This window comes from Macaca fascicularis, chromosome 2 (genome assembly GCF_037993035.2).
Source record: "Macaca fascicularis isolate 582-1 chromosome 2, T2T-MFA8v1.1".
Taxonomy (NCBI): Eukaryota; Metazoa; Chordata; class Mammalia; order Primates; family Cercopithecidae; genus Macaca; species Macaca fascicularis.
The window spans coordinates 98,890,852-98,903,893 of NC_088376.1; the positions used below are offsets into that span (position 1 = coordinate 98,890,852).

Below are 13,042 nucleotides of genomic sequence, written 5' to 3' on the forward strand. Positions count from 1 at the left end.
CTTACCTTTGATCTCTAGAAAGATGTGGAGTGCCGCATGCAAAGGAGTATCACCTTCCGTGAGGGAAATAGCACGGGGGTCTGCGCCCTTGGTCAAGAGAAGGAAAGCCAACTCGAAGTCCTCGTATTTCAGACACATGACAAGTGGCCTCTCCTGGCTCTCCTGAAGACCATCAGGCAAGGCTGGGAGAGGGCAGAAGGGAAGGGCCATGTGAGCAGGCACAGCCTGGCTCGCCTGACGAGAGATGGACCACTTCAGTTATTCAGTTGCAAGGGAAGAGAGCTCATGTTTACCTAACTTCCCAGATCCTCCTACCAGCACCCATTTTGGGAGGCAAAGGCTTCTGCCAGTAGCCACAAGGTTAAAGCCCAGCTCCTTCAAGCATGCTGTCCAGGTGCCTTGCCCCCGCCTCCTCTCCAGCTCCCCACCACAGGAGCATAGTTCCCATCATTCCCACTGTCCTGGCATGAGGACAGGGCATGAGAACTGAAACCCTGCCTAACATCAGTGTGAGGGTACTTTCTACATCACTTGCTTCTCTCTCTCTCTCTCTCTCTCTCTCTCTCTCTCTATATATATATATATATATATATATAAAATACTTTAAGTTCTGGGATACATATGCAGAACATGCAGGTTTGTTACATAGGTATACATGTGCCATGGTGGTTTGCTGCACCCATCAACCTGTCACCTATATTAGGTATTTCTCCTAATGCTACCCCTCCCCTAGCCCTCCACCCCCAACAAGCCCTTGTGTGTGATGTGCCCCTCCCTGTGTCCATGTGTTTTCATTGTTCAACTCCCACTTTTGAGTGAGAACATGCCACAACCCTTGCTTCTACTGAGCTCCTATTCTCAACTGCCATCTTCCCTCACATCTCTCCACCCCAAATCACCTTCTTTTTAGCTCAGTCCACACAACTCCTCTGCATCGAAGTTCCCCAGCCTCCAGCCTCCACCAGAAGGCAGACCCACCCACGGTAGATCGGCAGTCTCCTCCACACACTTCCAGCAGCTGCACACTCACCTCTGTGGGCTTGGTTCCTAGCACCTGATCCTGAAGTGTGCTCTATAAGTGCTTGCTGAATCAAGGAATAAAACAGGAATTCATGACAGCTGTGGATTCCAGGCAAAGAAAGTAACACTCCACTTAAGGAAGGAGTTTAAAAAAATAAATTGTAGAAGCCGCCTCATCTACCTACTGAAAGCTGTGGACGGAGCCAACACCTAAAGGCTTTGCAAGGTGTGTGGCACTTTGAGGGCTAAGGATCAATGTGCTATTGATAACACACAATGTCTTGTGTGTCACTGTTATATCTTACATATTATGTGTTGTTGATAACACATAATGTCTCTTCTCATGAAAGACATTTCCTCATACAGCACGAAGCAAGCAGAGAACTACATAGCCAAAGCACTCTTCTAAAAGCCTGCACACATTAACTCATTTAATATCCAAAACAACCCTAAGAAAGGAGGCCTATTTATTCCCATTTTACCAATCAGGAGATGAAGGCATAAATGGCATGCCCAAGGCCACACAGTTAGTAGTGGCATTAGTGGAGGTGTGAGGGACAGAGGTAGGAGGAGGTTGGTGTTTCTAAATCAGCTTGGAAATAAAAGCCAATTCAGCAAGATGTCTGCAAACTCCAGACACACACCCAGCCATGCGTGATAGTTCTCATTAAAGCAGCAGATGCTTCCACCCACCAATTACTTGACTGTTTCTTTAAAAACAAGCATCTTGAATCCCAATCCGTTGATCAGAAAAGAATGTCACAGGAGTAGACAAGGATCCACACAGTATATCCACTGCGAGTCAAAGTCTAGCCAGAGGTCAGGAGGAAATGACTGCTGTAGGCTAAACCAGAGCCAAGGACCCTTCACACACCTGATGTTTCCCATACAAAAGAGAAAGGTAGTAACTGGAATTCACAAAAAATGCAGAGTTCCTCAAGGGCAACTCACTTACTGGGCAGTAACCTTCATCACTGTTTCAAAACAAGAATATACAGGGTAGACAATAAGGGTGAACTTCATGGTGCCTCCAAAACCAAGGGAAAGGCAAGCAGTGGCCTGGACTCCATCATGTGGAGAATGTGGACAAGTCTCCAACGTTTAGCATCCAGTCACTCTCACCTCCACTGTCTATCAGGCGACCCAGAAGCTGTTTCTTCCGCTGGTCCCAGGTGCTGAGGTGGGGGATGATGGTACAGATGTCGAGGTCTGAGAAGTTGCAGTCTTTAATGAGGCAATCTCCAAGCGGTGGCTCTCCACTTACTTTGCGGGTCAGCAGCAGAAGCACCTCAGGCCATTTCTGTTTTTCCAATAAGAATTTGAAGACGATGGTGGCACAGTCTTGATTAATATCACAGACCAGGTCAGGAGGAATTTCTTTCAAAAATAAGAGTAAGACACATTCCAAAAACGTTCATATGATTTCTCTTCTTTCCCCAATCACAACCCAACATCTATATATAATTAACATGGATTATATAAACAAGTAATTAATTATTTGCGTCATGTTGCTTAGCTACTCGTGAACATCAGTGTAATGACCTTCAGACTTCATGGGAAGATTAGAAATATCCTATGAAGGGTAGAGACCCTGACCCAAGAGACAGAAGAATGATGACTGTGTCTTTACACAGAATACTTGAATTCAGAGTATTCTGCTGAGATCAGAAGGGCAAAAGCCTGACTTAAATTTTGCATGATATTAAGAGTGTCTCTTCCTAATAAATACTGAAATACAGAGAGATACTACAGAACAATTAAAAATGTGCTCTATAAGTGCTTGAAGCCAGCCTGGCATTTTTATTATAAGAGTCAAAAAAGTAACTTTTTTGCCAAGAGCCATAAGGTAACCATGAGAAGATGGTTTATCTCTTAATTCTTGATTTTTTTCATGATAAACAAATGTTTCCATCTGATCTTTGATGTCTAAAGACAGGATAAAAGTTATTCCACTTCATACTGCTGGTGAATCTTAAGAGTAGAAAACTTGTTGTTTTTGTTGTTGTTGTTGTTGTTTGAGATGGAGTCTCACTCTGTCACTCAGGCTGGAGTACAGTGGTGCGATCTCGGCTCACTGCAAGCTCTGTCTCCTGGGTTCAAGCCATTCTCCTGCCTCAGCCTCCCAAGTAGCTGGGACTACAGGCACCCGCCACAATGCCCAGCCACTTTTTTGTATTTTTAGTAGAGACAGGGTTTCACCGTGTTAGCCTGGATGGTCTCGATCTCCTGACCTTGTGATCCACCTGCCTTGGCCTCCCAAAGTGCTGAGATTACAGGTGTGAGCCAATGAGCCCGGCCAAGAGTAGAAAATATTTTAATCAGATCCTCAGCAAGTAGATGGCCAGATTTAGCAAATAAAAACATAGGATGCCAATTACATTTGAATTTTAGATGAACAACAAATAAATTTTTGTATAAGTATATATATATGCAATATTTGGGGACACATTTATACTAAAAAATTATTCATTGCTTATCCGAAATTTAAATTTAACAGGGGATTCTGTATTTTGTCTAGCAACCCTACCACTAAGAAAGCAGGGAGATATAGCAGAAGGGGAGAAAAATCAAGGATTACCTAAATAAGAGCAACTTGATTTGCATTTGCTAGTTTTTGCTTCCCATCTTTTTCCAAGTTTTCTTAAAATGAATATTCATTTTAATATTTAAAATGTTCATTTTAAAATAAGAAGAAATTAAATATAGGCTAGTCTATCATCTTATTTTAACAGGAATCAAAATAAAAGTGTAAAAGGCAAACTATTTAAATAGGCATTTGCAATTTTTGTCCCCCAGAATCTATTCGCTCATCATCTGGTAACAGCCCTCTCCCACCTTCTGGCACTCTTCGTTGACGTATGGATGGGATAGGGTAGCATGTGATTTGGACCTAAGCCAATCAAGAATCTCCATCCTTCTGATCACATTTAGCTACAGAGGTATACATCACGATCCGAAGTGAAGCCTAGGACATTTGTTCGAACCACTGAGAGAGAGAGACAGATGGGTCCACAAGTCCAGAAATGTGGGACAAGTCAGAGATTAGAGACCTCAATCACATTTCCACAGAGAGTCTGAGATGGAAGCCAACTAGTGGAGAGCTGAGTTGAAAGATGGGAGACAATGGGTCGTAGTGACATTGGTGAGCTCCCTGAAGCCAGCTGTACTTGAAGCCAGCCTGGCATTTTTATTATAAGAGTCAAAAAAGTAACTTTTTTGCCAATTTTTAGCCCATTGGAATCTGTCATTTTCAATAGGAAGAGCTATAAATAGCCTACCCTATGGTCAGTTAAGGATACAAAGAGGAAAAAAAGGAAAAATGAAGACAGAAAAACGTCAAAAAGGTTGGGTGGATTAGAGACCCACTCAACTCTGGAAGACAGTTAAGGGAGAGACTTTCAAGAAAGGTACAGAGAGTAAGGAATAAGAGGAAAGAGGAAAGTAACCAAGCCAAAGTGAGAGAAAGAAGAACCCACACCAACACTTACAATACCCTACAGAGAAACAAAGGAGGCATAGGAACATAGTCCATAAGACACAAAGGACATTGGAGAAGCAGCATTCCCATCACATGGGCTCTTAAGAGATTTTTACCAAATACCATTAAATAAGGTTTTATTTTCACAACCCTAAATATAAATGAAGACAGTCTTCATGGGCCATGGATCAAATGACATTAAGTCCAAAAACCAAAGGCTCCCTAGATGTGGTTTGTACAGAATGTCTACATCTAATTGATCCCATACAATGTGGCCCCATCCTAGAGTGTGTTTAACAGGTATGCTGGTTATCTTTGACTCACTGATACCTAGGAAATAAAGGCTGACAACCTAACCTCATCTCATCCCATCCTAACAGCTAATGAGTACTAGCATTTTATGTGCAGGACATTAGACTAAGTGTTCTATATCCATTATCTCATGAGGTTAGTCCCCTAACCAAGGCAAGGGGATGAAGAAACTGAAGCTTAAAGAGGTTAATTAATTGGCCTAAGGTCACAGATCTGGTATGTGGTGGAAACAAGACTTGAATGCTAAACTCCAAGCCTTAAATACTATCATCTGCTGCATACCCTGAGTATTTGAGGTTTCTCAGGCCATGCCTTCCTGCTCTCTTTGTAAAATGGAGACATCTCAGCCTTATGAAGTGTTCATTTTAAAAATACTAAATTTTACCTACTTAGAATTTCTAGAATCTTCCCAAATTATTTAAATTTTTGTCATCTAAAGTTCTTTTCAGGAAGTTTCCTGATTTCCCCATAATGAAAAAGAACACTCAATTCTACAATAACTTTATACTCCAACATTAGCCAATATGTATAGAAGAGAGAAATATCTATAGTATTTTTTAAATGACTGTATATGCAAATAGTATTTCTAGAAGGACACATAAAAAACTAGTAACAGGTTGTTTCTGGGGATGGGATTTAGGGGTTGAAGTTCAGGGGTATGTAATAGATTTTACACCTATTAAAAAGAACGCTCTGTACTGTGTGAATGTTTTACATGTAGATACATTATCTTTATTTTTTTTAATTAATTTCTGAACAGATATTAGAAAAGAATTTTAATGAACACAAATCATCACTTTTAACATAATTGAATGTTGTGGGAAAAATTACCTTGCAGAGTAGAAAGGAGGCGCAAGAACTTCTGAACTACTTCCTGCTTCAGAAAGTTTTTATGCAATAACCGGTTTCCTGAGTTCATATACTTCACCAGCTGCTCCAAGACCTTCCTGAAAATGTCGTTTTCACTAGTGGGTCCATCACCATTGCTGAATCCTACAAAACAACACCAGGTAATGCTTCTGAATACAGAAATTACAGCTGTTACAGATTGCAAAAATAACCACAATTCTCCAACCTTCCATATATTCACATGCTGTGCAATGTGACTTCGCCACTCCTCCCATCAAGAAGTGGAGCCTCTTTCTCCTCCACCCTCCCCTGATTCTGGACTAGCTTCATGACTTGCTATGACAAATAGTATGCAGTAGATGTGATTTTTGTGCCAGTTCTGAGTCTGGGCCTTCCAGAAGCCTTGTATACTTCTGCTGACTCTCTTGAGGCTCTGCCTTCATCATGTAAACAAGTCAAGCTAGCCTGCTGAGAGACAAGAGACAACATAGAATAGGAAGGAATCGGCCTAGTTGTCTAAACTGAGGCCCTATAGATGTGAAATAAACCAGCCAACATCAGCAAAGACTGCAGACACTTGAATAGTTCAATTAAGGCCGTAAGAACAGCCCAGACTAAATTGCTGACCTGTAGGATCAGGAGCTAAATAAATGCGTGTTGGTTTTTTGGTTTGTTTGTTTGTTTGTTTGTTTGTTTGTTTGTTTGTTTGTTGAGATGGAATCTCACTCTATTGCCCAGGCTGGAGTGCAGTGGCATGATCTCGGCTCACTGCAACCTCTGCCACCGGGGTTCAAGCAATTCTCCTGCCTCAGCCTCCTGAGTAGCTGGGATTACAGGTATCTGCCACCGCGCCCAGCTAACTTTTGTGTTTTTAGTAGACGGGGTTTCACCATCTTGGCCAGGCTGGTCTTGAACTCCTGACCTCATAATCCACTCCCCTCAGCCTCCCAAAGTGCTGGGATTACAGGCGTGAGCCATCACACCCAGCATGCTTGTTGTTTTAAGCCATGAAATTTAGGGTATTTTGTTATGCAGCAATAGATAACTGATACAACAATTCAGGGAGTGATAGCAGAAAGATGGCTTAGCACACGGCAACATCCAACTACATGTCAGCCACCCAAACTTTTATATCTTATTTGCAAGTGGAAAAGGCCAAGTAAGGAGCCATCTCTCTGGCCGAGGAAGGGAAGATAGTATCTTTTTCATTCAACTTATTTGATAAAGTAGTCATGATGAGAAAACACCCACTGGCTGGGTGCGATGGCTCACACCTGTAATCCCAGCACTTTGGGAGGCTGAAATGGGTGGATTGCTTGAGCTCAGGACTTCAAGACCAGCCTGAGCAACATGGCAAAACCCCGTCTCTACAAAACATATATAGGTACACACACATATACATATATATACACATATTCATATATACAAATAAAATACAAAAATTTGCCAGGTATAATGGCACATGCCTGTGGTCCCAGCTACTTGGGAGGCTGAGGCAGGAGGATTGCTTGAGCCCAGGAGGTTGAGGCTAAAATGAGTAATGATTACACTACTGCACTCCAGACTAGGCAACAGAGCAAGACCCTGTCTCAAAAGAGAGAGAGAGAGAGAAAAAGAGAGAGAAAGAAAGAAAGAGAAAGAAAGAGAGAAAAGAAAAGAAAAAAAGAAAGAAAGAAAAAGTCACTGATGAACTGTTGGAAAAAAAGACAAATTTTTTTATTAGGTATCAAAAACTATTCTTAATTAAAATGGAATCTTACTGAACAGGTAAGGGAGCAGGACTGGACATTTATTTTCACACCAAGTGAAAAGAGCCTGGCCCAGAGTGGCACTATCATGGTTGTGAAGAGATGAATAAATGTCCAATGTCATGTTCTACCAGAGTGGGAATACTTTAAAAGAGACAGGCTATTTGAAAATAGGAAAAAAAATTAAAAGCATCCTTCAGTCACGTTCCCCAGCAGTAGACACTAGATTTGCTCGCGATTTTTTAAGGAGGAAGTTTATTAAGAAGGAAGACCAGTAGGGGAGTAGGAGAAGCACAATAAGGGTGAGAGAGGAAGCTAAACCCACGTATGCACTCAAGCAAAGTCCCACAGAGGGTGGCCTCAGCCTGATCCCACAAGAAGGCTCTGGAGTGTGAGTCACACTTCAGAGAGGTCCCTCAGCAAGGCAAAGGAAATGGGCTTTCATATTCTCACATCTATCAGTTGCTAGCTACAGGCTGCCTTTGGACAATATAAATTCCCAGACATTTCTGGTTTAAAAAGAAGCATGAGCAAAACAGCTGCTATAAGCCCAAAGGCAGTCTCTTGAAAACAAGCCTCAGGTGCTGACTTTTCAAACTGCACACACACCAATGTCAGGGGGCACCCAGAAATGGTAAAAGGGATCCAAGGGAAGTCAGACAGAGCTCTCCAACATCTGCCACACCTTCTGACACACATCTGAATTACATTTCAAAAACTCAAGTCAGAACACCAGAAACATACACACATCCACTTCTGGGGCAAGTACTCATTGCCCACTCTAATCAAGAGACGTTCAGGTGCCAGGCAGAAAGAGGATCCACTATAGCATCATCCTCCAGAGAACAGAAAATGATAATCATTTGGCAAAGAAAGACCCACATCACCTTGGCTGGAAGCTCACTGAGATAGAAATCGTGTGTAATAAAGCAATATCTGGCTAGCATCCCTGAACTTTGCCCTCCCATCTTCATCATAAAATACCTATGAAGACACAAAAAACGATGAAAACTCACAGTACAGAAAAAAATATATATATAGGACCTTTAGTAAAAGATAAACTTCCTTCACTATCAAGCTGATGGAAACTTGCTGCTTGTCTGCCTGATAAAATCTTTGCAAAAACATCATTCTTCCCCCAGGAAAATAAGTTTAGTAAAAAACTCACATGAAAATGAACAGAAACATACTAAGCTCAACAAAAGAGACAATTAGATGCAGCTGCATAATAAATACATGATTACATGGTTCAGACTTGTTAAGAATGCAGTTATAGATGAGCAAAAGATTGAAACATCAGGAAAGAAATCAGAGAATGATACAGATGGAAAGTTGCTAAATACTGACAAATGGTGTCCCTTGGTAGGAGGTCTGTGGGTGACTTGTTTACTTCACTGATCTTTTCTGATTTTGTTTCTAAATTTCCATTAAGCTTAAAAAGAGTCAAAAGAAACATCAGGAAACAAAGTTGCTTATGCATTATAATCAAGAGTTTTTTAAAAGATGACTACATAAGTACTAAAAAACAAAAGACTGAATACAAATGTGCTAACATGTAATTACAATAAATTTGCTTTTACATAAAACTATACTTTTACAAATTTTCAACAATGATCACATTTAGCAAATACAGCAGGTCCTCAAATAACATTCTCTTCAATAGTTTCATTATAATATGGATGAGAAAACAAATTGGGTCCTCACCAGGGACACTGTGTGGAGTTTGCATGTTCTTCCCATCTTTGCATGGATTTTCTCTAAGTACTCAGGTTTCCTCCCACACCCCAAAGATGTGCATGATAGGTAAACTGGCACGTCTCAATTGTCCCAGTCTGAGTGAGTGTGGATGTGAGTGAGTGAGCCCTGCAATTGAATGGAATCCTGTGGAGGACTGGCTCCCACTTGGCTCCCTGAGCTGCCAGAATAAACTGGCCACCTTCAACACTGAACTGGAATAACTGGGTAAATAAATATCTCACTTGTTTTTACTAACGTTTCTTAAATGTATGTATAGCTCACATTTATTTCCATGTTTAATATTAGATCTTTATTTAGAAGTTTGGTGATGTTTTTGTGACCAAAACTATGCCCTAAGAACTTAATTCTTGTTTGTTATCAATTAACCTATGGTAAAACTGGTTTCGTTATACATCATTTTGCTTAGTCAGTTTCCAAGAACCTGTTAATAATGTTAAGTGATGACTTACTGTGTATATATGCAGATTTGAAATTACAAATTAAAAAGCTCTTCTGAAGTTGCAACCATAGTCAGAAGTAATAGAAAATAGAAATAAATTATTTCAAAGGAGGTTTCATTTTTGTCCAAAATCTTTTTATAAGGTTTAAAAAGCAAAACTGTTAGGTTTTATTACACATATTTCTATCCATTTAAATTTACATTCTCATCGCATTTTATAAAATAAAATATAAATATGTAACTAAAAATGTGTGGAGTAAGACTAAATGACCATATCACAAATACATTAATTTTTTTCTGGCAGGTACAATTACAGAGAATTAATAGTTTCTTTTCTACATTTCATAAATTTTCTAAATATATAAAAAGATTGGTTTTATAAAAAGGAAGAAGTATGACAGACATCCTTTAAGTCTGCATTAACTGAAAACAGGCACTGTTCTGGTGCTGAGCACAGCAGAAAGCAGCTGGCTCCCCCCTGGAGGACCAGAGAGACGAGGTTTCAGAGGCCTGATGTAAGCTGACTCGAAAAGGCCAAGAACTAGTAAGTCAGAGAGAAGATCACAAACAACTGTGAGGAAAACAAAGGCTCCAATCTTGTGGTTCTTGGTCCTAAGGAAAGAGCCGAGCAGCAACAGCAGGTAGAGAAAATGGACATGCTGCCATCTGGTGGTGGCTGTGAAAACTGGATAAAGACAGTTCTGTAATCTTGACTATTTAGGACTAAAGCCTTGCTCCTCAAAGTGGTCCCTGGCATGCCCTGGCAGCTAGTGAGAAATACAGAATCTCAGGTTCTGCCCTGAATCTGCTGAATAAAAATGTGCATTTTAGCAGGCTCCCAAATGATTCGTGTACATGTTAAGATGGAGAAACACTGGTTTAGAGAACAGCAGAAATATTTAGCAAGACCCTTTATTTCTCACCTAGATGCCAAAGCAGCCCCATCCGAAGAGATGAGGACCACTGTTATCAGCAAAATGGGTACAGCAAATTTGAGGAGAAGTCAAGGGAGAAAGTGTCTTTCATCATGGTCTGTAAAGTGGAATGTTCATTCATCTGAGTGTAAAACAACTCATATCCTAATGTTATTTTGTACTCAGGACCATAGATGCGAAAAACAAATGTTAGGCACAGGTACAGCTCCCTAGCAGCAGCTCTTCCAAAAGATAATGCTTCCATCTGTCCCTTTAATGGATTAGGATGGGGAAGGATTAAGGTCCATAAAAACAAAGTGGATCCTCCTTCATTCCCATGGCCCTGCACCTCCTCCTTTGATTCTCCCATAGTCTCCTCAGCTACTGTTCTGGATAGAAACATCTTCTGGGAGCTAAAGTCTAAAGCTACATTATCCCATACATGGCCACTAACTTACATAAAATTACAGTTAATTAAATAAAATTAAATGTCTGGTTCTTCAGATGCATGAGCCACACACATTTCAACTGCTCAACAGTCACATGTGATGAGTGGCTATCATATCAGACAAAATAGGTGTAGGACATGTCCATCATCTAAGAAAATTATACTTCATGGACATGGTCTAGAAAGATCCCCCAGCCCCCGCTTAGTGGGGCTTTAAACTTTGTGCCATTGGTAAAATCTTAGAAACAAAATGTATGCATGTAACTCTGTACAACTCTCTGGATGTATAAAGGAACAGTGATATTCAGTATATAATTTCATTTGAAGATCATCACCTATGGAGTTCACATAGGCTTTAGGCTTCTCCATGAGTTCTACTGCTGGGCCAGGAGCCACGGCTCACGCCTGTAATCGCAGCACTATAGGAGGCTGAAGTGAGTGGATCACCTGAGGTCAGGAGTTGGAGACCAGCCTAACCAACACAGTGAAATCCCATCTCTGCAAAAAATACAAAATTAGCCAGGTATGGTGGTGCATGCCTGTAATCCCAGCTACATGGGAGGCTGAGGCAGGAGAATCACTTGGACCCAGGAGACGGAGGTTGCAGTGAGCAGAGATTCTGCCATTGCACTCCAGCCTAGGCAACAAGAACAAAATTCTGTCTCAAAAAAAAAAGAGTTCCACTGCCTAGAATACTTTGGGAAATATACGACTCCCCCTTGCCAGCCCTTCCTGATTAACTTATCCTCTTTATAGATTTTATTTTACTACCTTTCACTCACGTTTCTCTATAGTCTTTCAATATTCCTCTAGCACAGCAAGAAAATCTTTGTGACCAATGGTCTGGAAAACTTTACAGAAATCAAACATCCAACAAGTTTACCATTGAGTATGGAAGGCTTTAGGCTTGACTGCATCCACTACAATCACAGGCTACCTGGTGAGCCAAATGGCAAGCCTGGAACAATGCACAGTCCTCTCATGCATGCTTTTCTGCCAAGCAAGTACAGGTGAATTCTAATGAGTGAAAAGGGGACACACTGAGATTCTACTAAGTCTTTTCTCTTGGTTCCAAACCCGGGTCACATTTAACTGGTGAAGGAGAGAGAAGAGAAGCGAGAGCAAGAACCTTGCCTCAGAAGACAAAGCATTTTTAGGATAAACAGATATTCAAGGATTGTATTAAACAAGGAAACTAAAAAAAAAAAAACCTAAAACCTTAAAAACTAAACCAACACGAATGACTTAGGTCAAAGACTTTAACACTAAATAGAACATACACAGTATTCTAAGAACTGAGATTAAAATTAATAGAAGATAAAATTTGCAGGCCAGCACAGTGACTCACATCTGTAATCCCAGCACTTTGGGAGCCCGAGGCGGGCAATCACCTGAGATCAAGAGATCAAGACCAGCCTGGCGAACATGCTGAAACCCCGTCTCTACTAATAATACAAAAATTAGCTGGGTGTGATGGTATACACCTGTAATTCCAGCTACTCAGGAGGCTGAGGCAGGAGAAACGCTTGAACCCAGAAGGCAGAGGTTGCAGTGAGCCGAGATCGCACCACTGCACTCCAGCCTGGGCAACAAGAGCGAAACTCTGTCTCTTAAAATATATATATATACAGATAAATATATACATATATATGTTGCAAACAAGTCAGCCATTTTCTACCACTAAGTAGTAGTTCTTCTTTTGCTGTTATTTTAAAATCCGAAAATTTACTGACCTGTTTGGCTACTTGCAGTTTCTCAAATCATGGAAACCATTCTGAAACTGAGATGATATGCATAAGCTCTCAAAAAGCATTCCACAGTAATCTATTCATTATACTACCTCACAGAAGAAATTAGTATTCCTAAAAACAGGAGGTCATTTAAAAACTAAACACGGTATGTCAAAGCTTTGCAAGAACACCCATGAAGAGGGGGAAAAAAAAAGAGGGCTCTACCCCTCTCTCCTGTTCTCACAGTCTCATAGAAATGACACCTTTAAAATAAATAATTAAAAATTAAAACATAAATGGGGAAATGGAGTTGAGGGAGAAGTGTTTTAAAAAGCAGCTTTAATCT

General features: G+C 40.7%; 1 protein-coding gene across 6 annotated transcripts in view; it reads right to left on the reverse strand.

The window, feature by feature from the left end:
- The window catches only part of TRANK1 (tetratricopeptide repeat and ankyrin repeat containing 1), a 117,962-nt gene that overhangs the window by 31,483 nt on the left and 73,437 nt on the right, over positions 1-13,042 (reverse strand). For 5 of the 6 annotated variants that reach the window (XM_015445636.4, XM_045386500.3, XM_005546621.5 and 2 more), the window contains 3 exons: positions 5,642-5,803; positions 2,143-2,397; positions 6-182 (listed from right to left, as the gene is read on the reverse strand). In XM_015445636.4, the coding sequence (XP_015301122.2) occupies positions 6-182; positions 2,143-2,397; positions 5,642-5,803 (594 nt within the window). Of the gene's footprint in view, positions 1-5; positions 183-1,713; positions 2,398-5,641; positions 5,804-13,042 lie in introns of all 6 variants that reach the window. The other variant, XM_045386501.3, reaches the window with a different exon arrangement.